This window comes from Tachypleus tridentatus, chromosome 4 (assembly GCF_004210375.1).
Source record: "Tachypleus tridentatus isolate NWPU-2018 chromosome 4, ASM421037v1, whole genome shotgun sequence".
Taxonomy (NCBI): domain Eukaryota; kingdom Metazoa; phylum Arthropoda; class Merostomata; order Xiphosura; family Limulidae; genus Tachypleus; species Tachypleus tridentatus.
In genome coordinates, this window is record NC_134828.1 from 27,483,245 (window position 1) to 27,504,541 (window position 21,297).

At 35.5% G+C, this 21,297-nt stretch overlaps 2 protein-coding genes across 4 annotated transcripts in view; one reads left to right on the forward strand and one right to left on the reverse strand.

The window, feature by feature from the left end:
• Positions 1-2,427, reverse strand: part of LOC143248736 (uncharacterized) — a 33,699-nt gene extending 31,272 nt beyond the window's left edge. The window contains exon 1 of the mRNA XM_076497409.1: positions 2,289-2,427. Coding sequence (XP_076353524.1) covers positions 2,289-2,376 — 88 coding nt within the window. The 5' untranslated portion in view covers positions 2,377-2,427. The remainder of the gene's footprint in view (positions 1-2,288) is intronic.
• A 9,980-nt stretch (positions 2,428-12,407) lies between these two features.
• LOC143248738 (transforming growth factor-beta receptor-associated protein 1-like) overlaps positions 12,408-21,297 on the forward strand; it is a 65,534-nt gene continuing 56,644 nt past the window's right edge. The window contains exons 1-2 of one of the 3 annotated variants that reach the window (XM_076497413.1): positions 12,408-13,001; positions 13,240-13,326. In XM_076497413.1, coding sequence (XP_076353528.1) covers positions 13,258-13,326 — 69 coding nt within the window. In that variant the 5' untranslated portion in view covers positions 12,408-13,001; positions 13,240-13,257. The remainder of the gene's footprint in view (positions 13,002-13,239; positions 13,327-21,297) is intronic. The other 2 variants (XM_076497411.1, XM_076497414.1) reach the window with 2 other exon arrangements.

A 21,297-nucleotide genomic window follows, 5' to 3' on the forward strand; every position in this document is an offset into this window, starting at 1 on the left:
TCAGCCGTGGGGGCATTATAATGTCACGGTCAATCCCACTATTCGTTGGTAAAAGAGTAGCCCGAGAGTTGGCGGTGGGTGGTGATGACTAGCTGCCTTCCCTCTAGTCTTACACTGCTAAATAAGGAACGGCTAGCACAGATAGCCCTCGAGTAGCTTTGTGCGAAATACAAAAACAAAACAAGTATTCCTATGAATATGTTTTGTAATCTATATGTAACCAAGTTGACCTCTTTAGGACACAAAATGCCTTGGACAACCAACAAAAAAAAACTTTAATATAAAGAAGACCAGCAGTGTTGTTCAACAACTGTGAATTCAACATGAATACGACCACCAGTTTTTCTAAATGGAATATGATACTCTTAAGATTTAAAGTTACTATAATACAAAGCTTAGAGATACTTGGCCATACTTAACCTTAGGTGTAGTCTTGAAATCAAAAGATGTGTTCACTAGAGGTACTTGGACGTTAGACGATTTGTTGGTTTATTTGATAATCAAATGGACTGATGGTTGATTTGTCTGTAGGATAAACGGTTCGTTGTTTACAAGATGTTTGAATTGAAATGTTTATTTCTTCTAAGAATCAAAGGATTTTCCATTGTACTTGACTGGCGTCAGTTCATGTTTGCACCACTCGTTACCTCATTAGAAGTTCATAGCTGCAGAGAAACACGCCATAAAACTGTGTCGAAACCAACAGTTCGCGTTTATTACAAGTTTGATTTCTGGAAGACGACAGAGCCAACTCGTACAATTAAAATGACCTTGATTAACTTATAAAGAGTAACTTTCGTTTCAGATTTCGCTCCGAACTGTGTTTGTTTGTTAGCTAATGATGGCGTGGTATGTATATTCGTGACTTGCCCATTAGACTAGTTATCACATTACACGTCCTTCTGTTACACAGTAAAGCACGTACGTTAGCAAATCACGTGATACTGGTAGGAAAAAAATATGTATTTCTTCAAACTTCTGTTATTGTTCATCTCGCAAAATGATAAACAGCTGGCAACGTTTATGTCTTAAATTTGTTGTACGCTCTTTTCAAGTTCAAACGATAAACTTTAAAGAGCAAGGTAGTACTTGTAACAAACTATGAAGGAAACAAAGAGGTTCTAACCCAGAATTCATTTCAGCGGCGAACTCTATCAAAGTGGTTTTAACACTTAGCTTATATTTTTCAGCAGCAAATTAAAACAAGGAACATCTCTCAGTAAGCTAATGTTCTTGTTAGACAAACAAGGACCATCTCTCAGTAAGTTCATATTCTTGTTAGATAAACAAGGGCCGTTTCTCTGTAAGCTAATGTTCTTGTTAGACAAACAAGGAACATCTCTCAGTAAGTTCATATTCTTGTTAGATAAACAAGGGCCGTTTCTCTGTAAGCTAATGTTCTTGTTAGACAAACAAGGAACATCTCTCAGTAAGCTCACATTCTTGTTATAGAAACAAGGACCGTTTCTCAGTAAGCTCACATTCTTGTTAGACAAACAAGGACCGTCTCATAGTGAGCTGTAATTTGTATCTTTATGTCGCCCTCCCTTTGGTATAACACAGTAAGTCTCACAGCTTACCACGTTCAAATTCAAGTTTCATTATCCTCGGTGGTCATAGTACAAACAGTCCATTGTGTAATTTTGCACTTAACGACAAATAAATCAATGTTTCTGTTGTCTTATACTACCACCCTTAACAGGGTCAAAATATTCCTTACAACAGTTTCATGTACAAGTATACCCATAATCTAATATATGCATGTTCAAATTTGTGCATTAATAAAAACATTAATAAGAGTGAAAAGTGATTTAGTCGTGATGACCATGTTTGTGTTAAGAAAGAAGTGGCCAGTGGTCACTACCATGAAACGTCGTCGTAAAATGAAATCCGTGGTGTAGAACAATTGCCAAAATATGGTAATTTTTATTTATAAGCTGAAACAAAGTAAAGACAACAGAATTCTTACCAACAGATATGAAACATAGAGATTTAAATTTTTAAATTGAACAGCTCGTGAGATCGATTTTGCGGGAAGATCAAAACATCCGTAAATATAATACATCTTTAAGCTTCTCTCCGTGTACTATATAGTAAAGCCCGCGCTTTGTTCAACAAGCTCACCCGCCCACGAGCACAACTCGGCCCCCAAGTTTTCAGCTGACGTACTAGAACACGCTTCAAAAATATTGTTCTAATTTATTTTTAAAAAAGACGCTTTTTAAACTGTAGGTCGCGGCATACAATATGCACATACTAACCAACTTTTATAAACAAATTCGGCCTACCTGATGTTGTGATTGGACATAAAAAGCTGTATACTGAAATAATAAGCAGGACAGGGTAAAGTGTCGCACGTATCCATCTGGTCGCCATGCTAGCATTCAACTGACTATGTTATGTTGCCAAGCTGTGAGTCACGTGATATCGTGCAGCCCCACGTGCAAGGAATTACTCGTCAAAACTAGAAACGGTTTTGTCGGAATCGCGTATTTTCATTTTCTACACGTGTAAGATAACTTATTACACTTTTAATATCCATATAGTGTAAAACATTAGAGGTTCGTACTTTACTTTTGGTGTGGTGTGCGCTAAAGACGTTTTTGCTTTAGGTGTAAAACAGTTGTAGTGGTCTGGGTTATGTTCTAACTTCAGGTTTATAACGTACATAAACAAATCTGATGCATAAACGTCTATTTAAAAATTTTAAAAAAATACGTTATAACCTTTATTGTGCAGTTTCTTAAAATATCTGGCAGAGCCACTCCACCCAGAAAAAATACAACCACCAACACTAGGTGTTGTTCCATACTCTAAAAATTTACATTCACAAGTGTATTACAGTGTTATTCAGATATTCTGTGTAGTTTATTTTCCGAAAAGGCGGCGAAAACTGCTTGGATGGGTCACCTGTTTTGAACACTTACACCATTGTACATTATCGTGTTGTTTGTTAGTAGACATTAAAACGATGTCACGTAAGGGACGCTTATCTCTCCTATTTGTACTATCGTGACGTCAGTAAAACGCGTATGTCGTGAATAATGAAAAGAATTATGCACTCTGTGAGCTACAACACAGCATGATTTACATATGCACTTCAAAAGCAAGGAATGAAAATATTTGTCACTCTGAATTTTGGGTTTCTCTACTCTTGAAGCAGAACACTTTCAGGAATCCCAAGAAATTTCATCTAGTTTCACGCTATATTTTTCATGCTGATCTCAGTACTTGTTTTATTCAGCCGTTCTGAATAGTTTATTCGACACTGTGTGTTTTACGTCATATCACGAAGTTTTTAGTTTCAGGGGCGGAACTACAAACTATAGCTTGGAGTGTAACTTCCAGCGGATTAGGAATTGTCGACGTCGCAAAGACAGTCACGTTTTTTACAAAAAAACTAAAGGTTTCATTCGTCTGGCCTACTAGGTTAACTCCCATTTACCCTAAACACCTGGTTTGTTTGTTTGTTTTGAATTTTCGCACAAAGCTACTCGAGGGCTATCTGTGCTAGCCGTCCCTAATTTTGCAGTGTAACACTAGAGGGAAGCCAGCTAGTCATCACCACCCACCGCCAACTCTTGGGCTACTCTTTTACCAACGAAAAGTGGGATTGACCGTCACATTATAACGCCCCCACGGCTGGGAGGGCGAGCATGTTTAGCGCGACTCGGATGCGAACCCGCGACCCTCAGATTACGAGCACATGCCTTAACGCGCTCGGCCATGCCGGGCCGAAACACGTGGTTAATTCTCACTTAACGATCAAATTGCTCTTGTTATTCACAACCATTTCACATCATACTAGCTTAAATATCCTGCTTGCAACATCACTCAGTCTTACGAACACACATAAAAATAACAGAAACTAGAAATACCACAGCAACATTTGCAGGATTGATTGGAATATTGATAATATTTTCTTTGCGTTCAATTAAATGACTCGTTTGGTAATACTGACCCCCTAAGTGACTCGTGAATGGACTTACAAACATTTTTATTACCTCCACCACGGAAGGTGGAAGGAGGTTAAATTCCCTTCTCCTGTGTATGTGTGTTTGTCAGTAATATTTATTGAAAACGGCTGAACGGATTTAAACTAAAGTTAATATAAATTTGTACTATGACCCAACCTAGAAATGGTTAGTTTTTAGAAGCTCAAAGACAAAGGTCAGGGGCACAGCAATGTCACAAATATCAAAAAATCATCATCTATTAACATGGAGATCGATTTTTCAAGCTACTTTTGCACAAAAAAATTATGAAAAATGATCAGATTTTGATTTGTTGGACATATGAAGAATATTATTTCTTATTATCCAGCCAAAAATGGTCCGTGTCCGTCGAAATGATGGACGTAAAAATACATTTACGTATTTTTAAGAGATAAATATGATCAACATTGCGTGGCTGAGGTAAGCCCTCTACTGAGTGACTATGTAGTTCACAAGTGCTTCGAAAAAATCTTTAAAAAGCCGTAGATTAATTGGCCCAATCAGTAGTTCTAGGAGCTAATTCCCTATATTTTACACATGTGTGAGTGTATTGAAGAAAGAAAAAAGTAAGTTATGATCTAGTAAAGGTAAGATGTATTTATCCAGTTACGATCTAGTAAAGGTAAGATGTATTTATCCAGTTAGGATCTAGTAAAGGTAATATGTATTTATCCAGTTAGGATCTAGTAAAGGTAAGATGTATTTATCCAGTTAGGATCTAGTAAAGGTAATATGTATTTATCCAGTTAGGATCTAGTAAAGGTAAGATGTATTTATCCAGTTACGATCTAGTAAAGGTAAGATGTATTTATCCAGTTAGGATCTAGTAAAGGTAATATGTATTTATCCAGTTAGGATCTAGTAAAGGTAAGATGTATTTATCCAGTTATGATCTAGTAAAGGTAAGATGTATTTATCCAGTTATGATCCAGTAAAAATAGGATGTATTTATCCTGTTATGATCCAGTAAAAATAGGATGTATTTATCCAGTTATGATCTAGTGGAGGTAAGATATTTTTATCCTGTTTTGGTCTAGTAAAAGTAAAATGTATTTATTCAATTATGGTCTAGTAAAGGTAAGATGCATTTATCCATTTATGGCCTAGAAAAGTTAAAACGTCTATCTACTTTTGTCCTAGTGATGTTAAAATTAAAATATCTGTATCCATTATTGCGGCTTAATAAAGTTAAAATGTATATATCCATTTGTCGTTTGGTGGAATTAAAACGTCTTTATCTACTTCAGGTCTAGTGATGTTAAAACGTCTTGTACTAGTTGGGGCCTAAACAAGTTAAAATGTCTTTATTCACTTGTGACTTAGTAATGAAATCATGTAGAATCCATTTAGAAGAGGTCTAACAAAACTCGTATAGAGCACATCTAGAAAACTTCTAACAGAACTCGCATAGAGCCCAGCTAGATTATGTTCAACATGCTTTGATTTGATTTTTATTTATATATTTTTAGCAGTGGCTCATAGAACGGCTGAGTTTGTTTGTTGTTGTTTTTCAAGTACAAACGTTTAGCTCGTAGCTCCGTCATCTCCGTCAGATCAAAAGGGTTTGACCTCCCGAGTACAAAACTCGATTGATGTATTTGACCACACCCAAAGTATAATATATTTATTCTAATCCTGTCTAAAAGAATTTCAGTTTAAGGGTTGTCTGGCAGAGATCCTAATGAATAATAAAAGTGAATCAGGTGTACGCATCCCCCATGGTTGGTATTGCTGGCACACAAAAATATAGCTAATAAAAAGCAAAAAGGAAAAAAAAGTCTCTTAGATTAATTTACTCTATTCATTCTTAAAGGAATTTAAAATGCCGCGGCTAAAGAGGATTCCCTCCTGTTATTAATTTGAATATTAGTAAACATTTTGTTGTTGTTGTTTTTTTGTATTATGTATAAATTTCAATTGTTCATAGTTCTTATTGCCTCTTTCAACAAGAAAACTGTCAGTTTAAGCTTGGAAGCGTCCATGAGGGGGCGTGTTTGTAGAAGAATAACCTAAAACGAGATCAAGGTACAGTTACAAAATAAATAAAGCTGTCAGAACACTGAACTTTACAAGCCTTCTAGTATATTGATTCAGCAACGCAATACACTCGCAAACAGAGCAAATTCTCATCCCTGAGAGGCGACTGTTTGAAGTATGGGTAAATATAGAAGCGCAAGCCCTACTTGTATATCCGAATAACACAAAGTAGAATTATTTTTATAACTTCAGATACATATTGTCATCAAACCTATGAAACGAAGAACGCGTGTTCTTTTTGCATATGGTTAGATCCAACTATACATATAAACATGACTTACTATGAATTTATACGTATATACTTGTATTGGTTCTTTTTGTACATGATTGGATCTAACTACATAGATAAATACATATAAACATGAACTAGTGTGAAATTTTGCCTCCCAGTGGCTGGCCCAGCAGTATTCCGACGGATTTATACCGCTAGAAACAGGGTTTCTATACCCGTGGTGGACAGATCACAGATGGCCTATTGAGCAGCTTTGTGCTTAATTTCAAACACACAAACTATGAATGTCTACGTATACACTTGTATTCTATATGAATGTATAAAAGTATATTATAACATATAAATCTTTACAGACGGAAAACCTTCAAGTTAGAGGTCAAAGTACGTGATGTAATCCTGTTACTATACGAAGCTCGTTCGTTAACCGTGTGAAATAGCCAACGAGTTAATCATAAAACCAGTTGAAATAATTTGATTTTCAGTAGTCGTTACTGAAGTGCATGACAAGCATCACGTCGGCAAACAGGCTGAAATATTCTCCAACCAAACGGAGTCCGCCAGTGAGTCAGCAATAAGCTTATGATGCTATAATCCGAGATTCGATTCCCCGCGGTGGACAAATAAATAGCTATAAACAAACAAATGAATCTTCATTCGGATTATACATACATATGTTCTGTAAGAGTTACCTTCGTACCTCGCAGTAGTCTTTAACCTCGTTCCGCTAAACTTTAACGGAGTATTTTTGTTTGTTTGTTTGTGTGGAAATTTCGCACAAAGCTATTCGAGGGCTATCTGTGCTAGCCGTCCCTAATTTAGCAGTGTAAGACTAGAGGGAAGGCAGCTAGTCATCACCACCCACCGCCAACTCTTGGGCTACTCTTTACCAACGAATAGTGGGATTGACCGTCACATTATACACCCCCACGGCTGGGAGGGCGAGCATGTTTAGCGCGACGCGGGCGCGAACCCGCGACCCTCGGATTACGAGTCGCACGCCTTACGCGCTAGGCCATGCCAGGCCTTATTTAACGGAGTAAATAACAGTTTTAACTTCGTTCCAAAACGTTGTAAAGAATGAACAAACAATAATTCCTAATCTCTAAATAAAATTCCAGAGATACAGATTTTGAGTGGATTTCTCAATACAGGCTCTTAACCTCGTTTTAATATATTTAAAATAATAAATAATAGTTCTTAACCTTATTTAAATGATATAAAAAGTAACAACCTTTCAGTTTGCTTCAGTGTATTTAACAGTACAACGTTACAGTCATAAATAAAAGTATATAAATTTTTTTTTGAAATTTCGCACAAAGCTACTCGAGGGCTATCTGTGCTAGCCGTCCCTAATTTAGCAGTGTAAGACTAGAGGGAAGGCAGCTAGTCATCACCACCCACCGCCAACTCTTGGGCTACTCTTTTACCAACGAATAGTGGGATTGACCGTAACATTTTACACCCCCACGGCTGGGAGGGCGAGCATGTTTAGCGCGACGCGGGCGCGAACCCGCGACCCCGGATTACGAGTCGCACGCCTTACGCGCTAGGCCAAAACGTTTATAAAATAATACATTTTTATAAAAATATAATAGCCCACTAGCCACTGAAATGTTTGATTTTTATTGAATTGTGATTAAAAACTTAAACTTTTGTCTTAATGTTCTGCTTGGTTACATACTAAATCTAAAGAATGTTTCTTTATTTTAGGATTCCCTCTCGTGTTCAATTTGTAAACTATTTTAATCGGAGAGAACTCTTGACATTATAAAAGTGAATTTCTAAGAGTTCTTTTTTTCGATATCGACTACCTTGAAAATTATATTTTCAGGTACTTTTAAAGCTTTGAAATTTATTGAGATTGTGCTTAACTTACTTTAATAATATTTTACCGTTTCGAATTTATGTTTTATATACGTTATTAACACACTATATTTACACTTCGACTTGAGAAAGTCTTAACTAAAGTATCAAACAAGCATATCTCTACGCTGTAAAATAATCACTAGTCGATTAATCAAAATATAAGTTTAATAAATTAGAAAAATTCACACTTAATAAACTATCTGGCCAGTACTTTTTTCAAAGGGAAAAGCAGCAATGTTATTAACATGAACTTCAATTTACAATAGTATAACTATAATATGCCCCCCACTGGTCCAGCGGTAAGTCTACGGATTTACAACACTAAAATCAAGGGTTCACTTCCCCTTGGTGGACGTAGCAGATAGCCAAATGTAACTTTGCTGAAAGAAAATAAACATAAATCGTAATACAAAGAACAATATTAAAGATTTCAAAAAATTGTTAAATCACAAACAGTAATAAAACGGGTACCTCCATTAAACTTTGTTTGTTTGTTTGTTTTGAATTTCGCACAAAGCTACTCCAGGGCTATCTGTGCTAGCCGTCCCTAATTTAGCAGTGTAAGACGAGAGGGAAGGCAGCTAGTCATCACCACCCACCGCCAACTCTTGGGCTTCTCTTTTACCAACGACTAGTGGGATTTACCGTCACTTTATAACGCCCCCACGGCTAAAAGGGCGAGCATGTTTGGCGCGACGGGGATGCGAACCCGCGACCCTCAGATTACGAGTCACACGCCTTAACACGCTTGGCCATGCCGGGCCCCATTAAACTTAATCACGTTTAACAATCAACAAATAAATCTTATGTACCTCTACGACTATCCCCGTCACGCCCCGGCATGGTTAGGTGGTTAAGGGAGTCGAATACCCGTCGCACCCAACATGTTTCTTTAGCCCCTAGTGGCTTAGCAGTATGTTTGCGGACGTACAACGCTAAAAATCGGTTTTCTATACCCGTGGTGGGCAGAGTACAGATAGCCCATTGTGTAGTTTTGTGCTTAGTTCAAAACAACAACAACCCCCGTTACACCAAACATGCTTACCCTTCCAGTCGTAATGGTGTTATAATGTGACGGTCAATCTCACTATTCATTGGTAAAAGAGTAACCCGAGAGTTGGCGGTGGGTGGTGATGACTAGCTGCATTTCCTCTAGTCTTACACTGCTAAATTAGGGACCGCAAGCGCAGACAGCCCTATTGTAGTTTTGCGCGAAATTCAAAACAAACAATACCTCTTAGACTAATTGCTTTCGCTAGTTGCACCTAGCTTTGGTACAGAAGGTTTTATTTTCATTCCAGAGCACGAGATTGTATATCACATAACTAACATATTAGCATTTGTTTTACCCAATCTTACAGGAACCTGATACGTATATGTTGCCGCTAGGGGAATCCTTTGTTGGTTAAGGGAATTGATAGTGTTGCTGCATCGTCTTTTTTCGTATTTAATGGTGGGAATGGCAAGACTAGGCACACAAATATAAAACTCGGCAAGATAGGAGTCATATTCAGCAAAAACAGCTTTATTTTCCTAAGACGATGATTGGCCTTTGGAATGGGTTAATTTTAGATGTGGCAGATTCAGTTAATTTAAGATAGTTAAAGAAGAAATTTGATAAATATTTGAATAATGTGGCTGTTCTGAGGGTTTTATTTTTATTTTAAAGTTTAGTGAATGGGAAAGCTTGGTTAGAGTGGGGTAACAGATCCCTTGTTGTTATCGAATTATATATGTATATATATATACACGACTAGGGTATAGCCCGTCACAAATGATCAATCAAGTAGTACTTTCTGTCCCATAGTATACCCTAACTTCACATTTCATAACTAACTGAAATATATGAATTTTTGTGATATTCAAGCTTGAAAAACAAATAACAGAAAAGTGCAGTTGAAGTAGTCAGACGTTGGTAAATTAATTTGCGAATCAAACAAATTTAAGATCAACCTGAAGAGGAGATGGGCGCCACCAGGTTGCAACTGCCTAAGACACATCACATGATTATAACCTAGGGCGGAGGTGATAATTATGCTACTGATGCTCTTACATTGATGGCTTAGCAGGAAAAAAGCAAGAATTACCTAAATTGATGAAATGGTTCGACAAAACATCTACATGGAAATCAGTACCGTTAACACTAAACTGATGACCAACATATCAACGGCATCAACATTGAAATCAATGTACACGAACAAAGATTTAAAACAGTAAAATCTTTCAAATACCAGAGATGAATTGTCATAGATGAGGGTTTCAAACCTGGGATAATTTCCAGTATTGTGCAGACAACAACAAAGCTGGCAAGGTTGAAACCAATATGGACTAATGTCAACATCACTCTTAATTTTAAAATTAGGCTGTTACACTCCCTTATCATATCCATATTTCTGTATGCTTGTGAAACATGGTCCCTTTCAGCATCTGTAAAAAGAAGAATACAGGTCACAGATGAGAGATGCTAAAAAAAAAGTCTTGCGCATCTCATATAAGGATCGTGTTACCAACGAAGAGGCCAACAACAAGATCCAACAGTTTATTGAATCATACGAAAATCTTTTGACCACTATCAAAAAACACAAACTCGTATGGTCGGGTCATGTCTCACGATCATCTAACTTAGTAAAAGCCACCTTGCATCGCACCATGAAAAGAAAAAGAGAGAGGAATACAGCTTTAAGGAATGGACAGTCCTGGAGTTTATCAGAAAGTGGTGGAAAAAGGGGAAAGGTGGAGAGAGCTGGTTACAAAGTCGTTAGTTGTGTCCCATTGACTCTGAGGGGTAAAGGTTAATGTGAAGTAAATATATATAAAAGCCAGTGCTTCTGGGTTATATCACGCTCCAGTAATGGCTTTTATGTCTTGTTGCTGAACAACAAAAGTGTACATTAATATTGTTAATAGTCTATGTACCGAAAGTATAAAATGAAATGTATATAAAAATATTTGTTGATTTCTTAATTTAGAGTATCCGCTGATTAAAGAGGTTTTCTTTTTATTAAAAAAACGTTTGTAATATAATAGATTATAGTTTTATTCAGAAATGACATATAAGTTTAGAACTGAATCGATATTTTTTGCTTTCATGATAAATTTTATGCACTTGTCGCAAGACTAGGTGATTTCAAAAATCACTACGTTTATATTGTGTCATGTCATCCTTCTTATATACACATTGTATCCCCGTCACGAAAATCCTAATGAACAGAGAGTAATCGAGCTTTTTGTCTGTTTAAATGCATTTTGGCTGTTATGCCTCCTCCTATTTCGAGAAATCAGCGTGACGTGACGTAACACACATGCTTTAAAATAAGTTAAGTATATATATGTTTACGTGTGTGTACATGATATTTAATGCACACTAGGAATCAAGTGAGCGAGCGTTTTTAAAGCAACTAAAATATGGCTGAACTAAACGATATAATTCTTGTTTGTTTAATTTTTGTTATACATAAAAATACACAATGGTTATCTTTTTTCTTAATCACTGGTATGAAAATTCGTGGCCCGCCATGACCAGGTGGGTTAAGGCGTTCGACTCGTAATCGGAGGGTCGCGGGTTCGAATTCTCGTCCCACCAAACATGCCAACTATTTCAGCCGTGGGGGCGTTATAATGTTATGGTCATTCCCACTGTTCGTTGGTAAAAGAGTAGCCCAAGAGTTGGCGGTGGGTGATGATGACTAGCTGCCTTCCCTCTAGCTTTACACTGCTAAATTAGGGACGGCTAGCGCAGATAGCCCTCGTTTTTTCAGTATTATATGCCTTCAGGCTTACCACTAAGCCACTGTAGGGGTAAAAGATGGAAGAAAAATTACATAGGTAAGGAACAAAACCATAATTAAAAATAAAATAGAAATTACAACCTAACAAATTAACGATATGCAAAACAGGAAAACTGCTCACTTTGAGTCTAAAAAGTTTCGTCATTTAAAACCTTATTACTTTACAACTGGTATATTTAACTATTTAAACACAAATGATGAATAAATTCAAACGTGAATGATATTAAAGAATAGATTACTATCGAAAAATTTTTTATCATGGTATAGACTATCATCAAAAGTAAAAGTTAAAATTATATACTGACTTGTTTTTCCATAAACCTTCTTTAATTTAAATAAACTTTAGTTACAATCCTAGGCCACATATTGACTATTCTTTTTATGGGATAGGTATAAAAGTATTTTAAAAATCGGATAATACTAACTTCAAAAAGTTTCTTTCTTTTATTTTATTTTACAAACTCTTCAGTTTGTAGGTAGCGCCTACTGTTTGCAGTGAGCAGTGGGTGTTTCGATTAAAGTGAAATAGTAATTAAAGTAAAGGGATATTAATTCTTAGTTAATTGAAGTAACCATTTATATGTGTTTTTATGTCTGTGGACAAATCCAGATATGAGTATTCTGGTTTTCAATTATAATCAAACTTTATATTCTATTTCTTAAATATTATAAAAGCGATTTGATAGGAAAGTGTATTCCAACTTGAAGTTTTTGTAGAACCGTCGTGCAACAACTGGAAGGTTATTAACATTAATGAGTTACGCTTCGTATTTAGAACTTAAGAAAAGAAGCAGAAATAGAGTATAAACAGAAGAGATTATACGTTGTTAAAGTATTAGCGGTATTGTAGCGCAATAGTTTTGTAACGTAACCTGGAGCATATATAAGAAATTGAGCTTTTCGAGTTTCAAGTCTTTTCAAGAATTGTGATGTTAGGCTTATTATATCAACACTGAACCAGTGTCAGACACTTCGAAAGACTTGGTTTGGAACATGATTAAACAGCAGAAAAAGGCTTATAATATTTTCACACGAGAAATGTACGAAGTAAACAACTGAAGTACCAAAGTGAATCCTACATCCGTAATCTAAGTTTGGATTTTAATAACCTACTTCAGTTTAGTTAAAATTAGAGAGATAATACTTGCTGTTAAAATTATATCTTTTTCATAATTATTAACTATATTGCTTCATAGCATATGTTTTGACTTGAATGTTGCAGACATTAATAGTCGTATTGTTAAGAGGTGTTTAAAGTTGAAAGTATAAATACAGGCTTTATAGTAATTAAATGCGAACAAATACACGTGTTTTATGTTAGGTATTTGATCTATGCAAAATGAGTGTGAAAGCCTTTGACCTAGTCCCTGCCACAGAAATAAGCTTGTCTGAACGAGTTGGAACAACAGTGAGTATCTAGTCTGTATCTTGGTTAATTTTAATTAGTTTTACAGACTATTATATTATTTGAACATAATTTTATAAGTCTAAAGTAACTGTGATGTTCCTACTTCTTGGTTTAACTAAACATATTAGTTTACCTTTTCTGTTTGACACTCTTGCATACTGAACAAATGTATGGTGTTTTTTCTAATATTGGTGAATGATATGTAATGGTAGTTTTAAATTAATTACACATAAGATCTTACAATGCAATGTAAAATTTATAGTCATTGCAAGAGAAGAAACAATTTATTGCCAAGTGTATTATTTCAAAGTAGCAATGATTGGTGAAATAAATTCTTTATTTAAGCAGTTATTGGCCTGGCATGGCCAAATGGTTTAGGTGCTTGACTCATAATCTGAGGGTTGTAGGTATGAATCCCCATCACACCAAGCATTCTTACTCTTTAAGCCCTGGGGGTGTTATAATGTTATGGTCAATCCCACTATTCATTGGTAAAAGAGTAGCCCAAGAGTTTGCAGTGGGTGGTGGTGTTTAGTTCCCTTCCCTCTAGTCTTACACTGCTAAATTATGGATGGCTAGTGCAGATGGCCTTCGTGTAGCTTGTGCAAAATTAAAAAAACAAACAAGCAGTTATTTTGCATATAAGTTTGAGACATTCTAAAGGAATATGCTGTATATGACACAAGCTAAATAAACTTATTGAATCATAAATTTCAAGTATTCAGGCTTATATTGAGGTAGGTAAATAGACTTTTTCATTTTAGTATTAGAAGTTGTTATAGGGCAGTATCCAAACATTTTCTAAGTCAAAATTGGCCCTATTTCCAAATGATAAAAGTTGCTTAAAATTTGAAAATTTGAGGAAAATTATCACATAAAGATACTGTATCAATAAAATTATCAAATTGGTGGACAGAAACATTTGTGCTTTTCTGGTGATGTGATGTTTCTTTTATATTTTATCTTCAACAATATCATTGTTGATGTGAAAAAACACCAAGTTATAAGAAGATCCCAGCTCTACAAGTTTAAGATATCAGCACATGCTAATTTGTAAGCTGCTATTACATTGATTATAATTTTAGTATAATAAGTTATTAACATAACAACAATTAGTAGTTGTATTAATATTGCAATAACAATTAGTATTAATATTACAATAACAGTTAGTAGTAGTATTAATATTACAATAACAATTAGTATTAATATTATAATAATAACTAACAGTGGATTACCAGGTAGTCTTAACTGTTAGTTATAACTTGGTTTGTGGTGGGTATTATCTCCCTGTTATATGACTGCACTCATTTTATAACTTGACATGCTATTAACATTGATTTGTCAAACTGTTGACGAGCCAGTGGTAGAATATATTTTACGTGTAGCTGCTACTGCTCACCCTTTTTGGAAGAAGCTTTTTATCTTCTCTCCAAACAAAACCACATCATGCAAATGGTGAAGTTCGTATTAAGAAATGTTTTATAGACCTGAAGTGTAACCTGATGGTTCGTCGTAAGCCACATTATGTCTAGAAACATCTTGCGTACCTAAAGTGTAACCTTGTAAGGCTGTGATAAATCAAATTCTTGTTTTTCTTCTCATTTATTCTTATAATTTATGTTTAGAACATATTGCAGAACAAAATGAAATACACAAAAAAACTGAAAAATAACAACAACCAATATCACTGTGTTTGTTATGGTTGCTCTATTAGTAATTTTGGAGTCATGGTTTTGGATCTCTGTCATTGAACATGCTCCCCTTTTTATTGGAGCTGTTATGGTGTGACAGTGAGTTTCACTATTCAGTAAGCCATGTCATATCTAGAAACATTTTGTAGACCTAAAGTGTAACCTGGTGGTTTGTCTTAAGCTATGTCATATCTAGAAACATTTTATAGACCTAAAGTATAACATGCTAATTTGTCATAAGCCATGTAATGTTTAGAAACGTTTTATAAACCTAAATTGTAACCTGGTGGTCTTTAGTGTAATAATTGATCATTGCAAGATACTTTTTTTTTTTTTAGCACCTTCTTCGTCTTTAAAACATGAATATTTAATTTAAAATGAGTGATATAAACATCACCATATACACATTTCCTTATTTATTTTGTTTCTGACAGAGAGTGAAATGTCGTGGAAGTTTAGATGTTGTGTAGTGTAGTGTTTCAAAAGTCATTGCAGAAATAAAAGGACAAGTACTTTCGTGACTGATTTTAGTGATTTATGTTTCATACTGTTTGGCAGTTATTGATTTGATTTTATGTGTTATTCAAGATTGTTTCATATTGCATGTTAAAAAAACAGCTAAACTATCTATGCTGTGTAGAGAGCCACTTGTAGTTTTCTGCCAACTTGTTTGTATAACTTGGTCATCAGAAATGCTATTCCTTTCAATTGGAGTGCATTATGTGCAACAGTATGTTTCAATGTAAAACATGTAGCAGTGTTGATATTGATAAAAGTTTGAGTGTTTCTGTTTCTTTATTTCAAGTTGTTATATTTTTTCTAACATTTTACCTGTAATGTAAAAGAAGAGTTTTAGTATAAAATATAAAGTTATGAACTTAGGGTGAGAGAGATTTTTTTTTGGGTGAGGGAAGCTTTGGTGCTGTGCTGCAATACTAGAAGGGGGTTACTAGTCTTTCTACATATTGGAAAGGCTGAAGAACTGAGTTACTTGTCATGCTGCATGTTGGAAAGACTGTAGAGTGAGTTGGTCTATTGGTCTTGTTACATGTTGAAAAGGCTGTAGAGCTTGACTACTAGTATTTTTATACATTGGAAAGACTGAAAAGTTGAGGTACTAGTCTTGCTACATGTAAGAAAGACTGTAGAGAATCAGAGAAGATATGATTTAGATGTTTAAAATTTTTATGAGTTCGAGCAGTCTTTCGATGGGTGATTTCTGTATAATGGAGTAAAAGTATTATGAACACAAAAACTTGTTTCCAGTTAGAGATGTAAGCTGTTAGACATCAAAAGTAGAAAAAGTTTTGTTGTGGGGTGCAATAAAAGTAAAAGTACTTGTATATGAATGGACCCATGAATCCATAGCACCCCTGACTGTCAAGACAGGAGATGCTGTCTCACTCTCAGACCTCTAACTCTCGCATCCTTGCTAGTGGAATAGTTTGCCTGTGGGGTTAGTTTAAATTATTTTGACCTTTGATTTGGTATATATATATGTATATATATACATACATACATACATACACATGGATGTTTAGGGCTGCAAGTTACCTTTGATTTGTTATTGGTGTCATTCTTGACTGTTATCACAAGTGAAGAGGGGGACCCTCAAGATGCCAAATGACTGTCTCATTTTTCACTTTTATGTTCTAATGTATATTTTGGCCACAAACAAGAATTCCTCAATTTTAACAATATGTTTTCACAAACTACAGACATTTATTATACATTTTGTATTTTTGCATCAAAAGCAAAATTTAAAATTCTGTGCACATGCATGTATGGTGTGTAGATAAATGTGTGTATACACATAACACATGGGTTAATTGTAAACACAACTGATGTCTGAATCAGAATGTACTTAAAATACAAGTATATATACTCTTGCTTTACTTAGTGTAAAAAAATATATTTTCTTGATTAAACCTAATCGTTGATATGAAACATTCTATGGACTGCATGTATAAAATTCACATTCACAGTTAGAGAGTTCATGGATTGTAAGAACATGAAACTACAACAAAACTAAGTGAATTAAAGAACTAATGAAGATTGTTTCATTGTAATAGTTTGTAGGAAGATTCACCAGTGAAGCTATACATGCAACCAACACTGTTCTATATCTGCTAGCAACCACAAGTTAATATGTTGCAACTAAAACTAATAATATGTTTACCTCATTTAAGAAACTTTCAAAATAAATCATGCTACAATCTGAACAAAAAACATAATATGAAAGAAAACATTATTCCTGGAATAAAATGTATAATTTCACATTCTGTGGGCATAATGATGTAACTCTGTTTTATGACTTTTAATTAAATCTGTTACACAAGTATTAACACAAGTTCTATTTTTCTACAACTAGATTTCACTTCTTCATATGTAAGGTATTGTTGGTATGTTTTCAGTTTTTATATACATACTGAAAAATCAAAATTAATGGATTGCAAGTAATTAATAAAGGATTAACAAGACTGGTGTCATTAGGAAAAAAAAAACATACAATAAAGTTAATATCTTTCTTTACCTACTTGTATACTTAATTTGCACCTTTAAGCTTATAATGGTTCAGAAATAATCTTACCAAAGTATAAACCAAAAGTGTCTTTTCACTGTTTCTGCTATTCTGTTTAAAACAACAAACATGCAATTTTTTTTTGATAACTCTTCACAGTTACTTACTACATAATCACACAGTGTAAAGTTTGTAGAAATAATTTCTGTTTTACAAATTCTTTTAAAATATTTATAAACTCCATCTTTACTTTAGGCAATAATAATAATGTTATCTCCTAACTATAGAGTAACACAAATGGGAGGTAATGCAGCTAGTCATCACCACACATTGCCAACTCTTGGGCTACTCTTTTACCAACAGTTTCAATCTAATATATTTTTGCCTACTGATATGTGTTTTAAACAAGTTAATAAACTAAGCAAACTAATACTAGTGCCACTTTATTTATGTGGTTAAAAAACTTCAATGTTGCTGGAGTAAAAACCTTAAACAAGTAAACTTTTTGCATTCTGTACAGCTTGAGAAACAAAAATGTAGTCATGAGTTATAGTGTATAATGTTATTTAAATTTTTTTTTTCTGATAAAATAATAATTTATGCTATACTTACTTCTTCAGTTGAGGTTTTACAGGTTAATGAGTAATTTGTTCAGAAGGGGACTGAAGGCCACCTGGACGGGTTACAGTACTTTGTTGTCAGTCAATAGGCACTAAAATGACATCACATGAGGGATGGTTATCATTGGAGAAGTACTGTATAATGTATATTGTAACCTAGGATGTGTATACATAAATTGGTTTCATTTGTTTTGAATTTCAAGCAAGGCTACTTAAGGGCTATCTGCACTAGCCGTCTCTAATTTAGCAGTGTAAGACGAGAGGGAATGCAGCTAGTCATCACCACATACTGCCAACTCTTTGGCTGCTCTTTTACCAACAAATATTGGGATTGACTGTCCCAGTATAACACCCCTACAAAGGGTGAGCATGTTTGGTGTGACGGGGATTCCGAACCTGCGACCCTCAGATCATGAGTCGAGTGCCTTAACCATGCTGGGTCATACGTATTATCAATGGCCATCTTTTAATTATTTTTCTCATTCTTTAAACCAAAGGACAAAGATTGTCAATGAGGTTTAATTAATAAACCTACAGATATGACAACAGAATGAAATATACTGCTGTTTTAGTTTAACTTAACAACAGTTAGGCATGAAATGAGTTAAATAATGATTGGGTTTTTATGTAGTTTAAAAACAACAACAGTAGGAAAACAATTACCTGAATATTAATACATAAACTCTGTAATATCAGCTAAGAAGAATTTGTTCTCAGTGCAGTAATCTCTTGTTGTTGCAGATGTGCTTGGAACATTTGATTTTCATTTTTTCAAATCTTAACATTTTTGTTTCGGTAACTGTACATTAAAATATAGCTGCTCATTCTCTTTTAATATATCAGGTAATCCAATATTGGAACTTTTCAATTCTTGGATATAATCACAAGCCTTTTCAAGGATCCAATCTTTATTCTGCTTTAAGTCAAGAGTAAACAAAAATAATTTATTTTTTTACTTATAATTTAAAACACCATAATATCTAAGCTATCTTTACATGAAATATACAATTCTATCTGAAATTAAATTCCCTCAATGTGGATTTCTGAGGGGATTTCCCAGGGAAGTTCTGTTCTTTCAGTTTACCTCCTCTGGGATCTAAATATCCACCCATGTGTTTGCCGTGCATGGTGACCTGTGAAGGGGGGGGAGATTCTGGTGGTTGGTGGGTTCAACTGTAGCACACCACTTTGGTCTTGAATTCCTGTAGCCTTGGGGTGGCCCCCCTTGGATCAATCGGCTGGTACACTTGGACTAGGGTCAACCAAAAGTTCCAGTGTTGCATGTTCTCAACAGGTGTTATGGACATTGTATCTGATGCTTGTGTTTGGGTGTAGTGCTCACGAAACCCTGGCATTGCTGCAGCGTCCTTGTTTCACACTGTATAGTGCATCCCCTTGTAGGGCTCCATGGTGGATGGGGGCAGTGGGCACTGAAATATTCCTTGTTTTTATTATGGATCCTCCAAATAAAAAGTTAAATAAAATAGTGCAAAAACAGTCCGTAGGTGAATGACCACATCTTGAAGATTTTGAGCAGCAATCTTCAGCATCTGTAACACCTGTTGTACCTCATTTTATTATACTACATTCTCTTTCAGACAAACCTTTAGGGCAAATGTCTTCCTTTTGCATTTAGAATGAACTAGAGGGACTTGCTGACTCTCCAAAGTCAGTAAAGAAGCTTCAATCTTGTGACATATTGGTGGAAACAGCCATATCTCAACATAGTGAATTCCTCTTGCATTCAAAGACAATTGGAGATATACCTATTGAGGTTACACCTCATGCTACTTTGAATTCATTGTGAGGAGTTATTATAGAGAGGGATTTGAAGAACATCCCCAAGTCAGAAATTCTCGCTGATTTCTCCACCCAGGGATTTTCTGCAGTGAAGCATATCTCTACTTACAAAGATTGAATTATGATACCGACCAGTGTCCTCATTTTGACATTTACATCACAATGTCCACCTACCACCATCAAGGCAGGTTATCTTAATTGCAGGGTACGGTCATAATACCAAATTTTCTCAGATGTTTCCAGTGTCAGCGGTTCGGTCACTGGAAGACATCATGCAGTAGTTCTTTCACATGTGCTTGTTGAGGTGACAAGGACCACGACGCCTATGAGTGAGTAACGGACCCACATTGCATCAATTGTAATGGCTCTCACCCATCCTACTTTTGTTCTTGCCCTATATGGTTGGAAGGAGAAGAGATGCAGCATTTGAAAATGATTCATAACATCACTTACCCTGAGGCTTGAAAGTTGCTGTCCACCACCTCATGTGGGACATATGCTGCTGCACTTTTTCCAGTACTACAGTGTGAGTACAGACGGATCTCGCTGTGCCTCCAAAAGAATTGTTCTCAAACCAAATGAAAAGTCTTTAGACCTTCATGGTTAAAAAAAGTTGATGAATAAACTTCAACACCCATCTCTGTCCCAAACATACATTCCAACAAATCCCAAGATCCATTTCCTTTGGTTCTGGGCACATCTTCTTCTCCCACCCCAAGATGCAAAACTATCATTTGTTCACATCCTCAGTTGCTGCAGTCCTCTTCTGACAGCAAAGATCTGCCCAATAGACCCAGGGCAGGATCCATAGAGGTCAATAGATTTCCCTCGATAAAGACAGTGAAGAAAAAAGACGTGGTCCTAAACAGAAGGGTTCTCCACCCAATTCACCTGCACATAAATAAAATGGCCATAAAAATGGAACTGTCGAGATTTATTTTCTAATCTGGATAACATCGAAACACTGATTGCTTCCTACCATCCTATATGTCTTTCCTTACAGGAAATATTTCTGAGTCCTGCCAATACAGTCACTTTTTGGCAGTTTTATTTGTACAGAAATGACAGGTTGTGTGATGGACGACTGCATGGAGGGGTGGCACTGTTGGTTGATCAGCATGTGCCTACCCTGTCTTTGCCACTTGACACACTCTTGGATCCTATAGCCATCCGTGTTTCCTTGGGTCATACCATCACTGTTTTTCTCTCTACCTGTCCCCTGGAGAGACCTTTGATCAGTCAGACCTTGATGCTCTCATTGAATAGTTGCTGTCTCCCTTTTTAATTTTGGGGACTTTAATGGACATAATCCACTCTAGGGAAGTGCTGATATTGATAG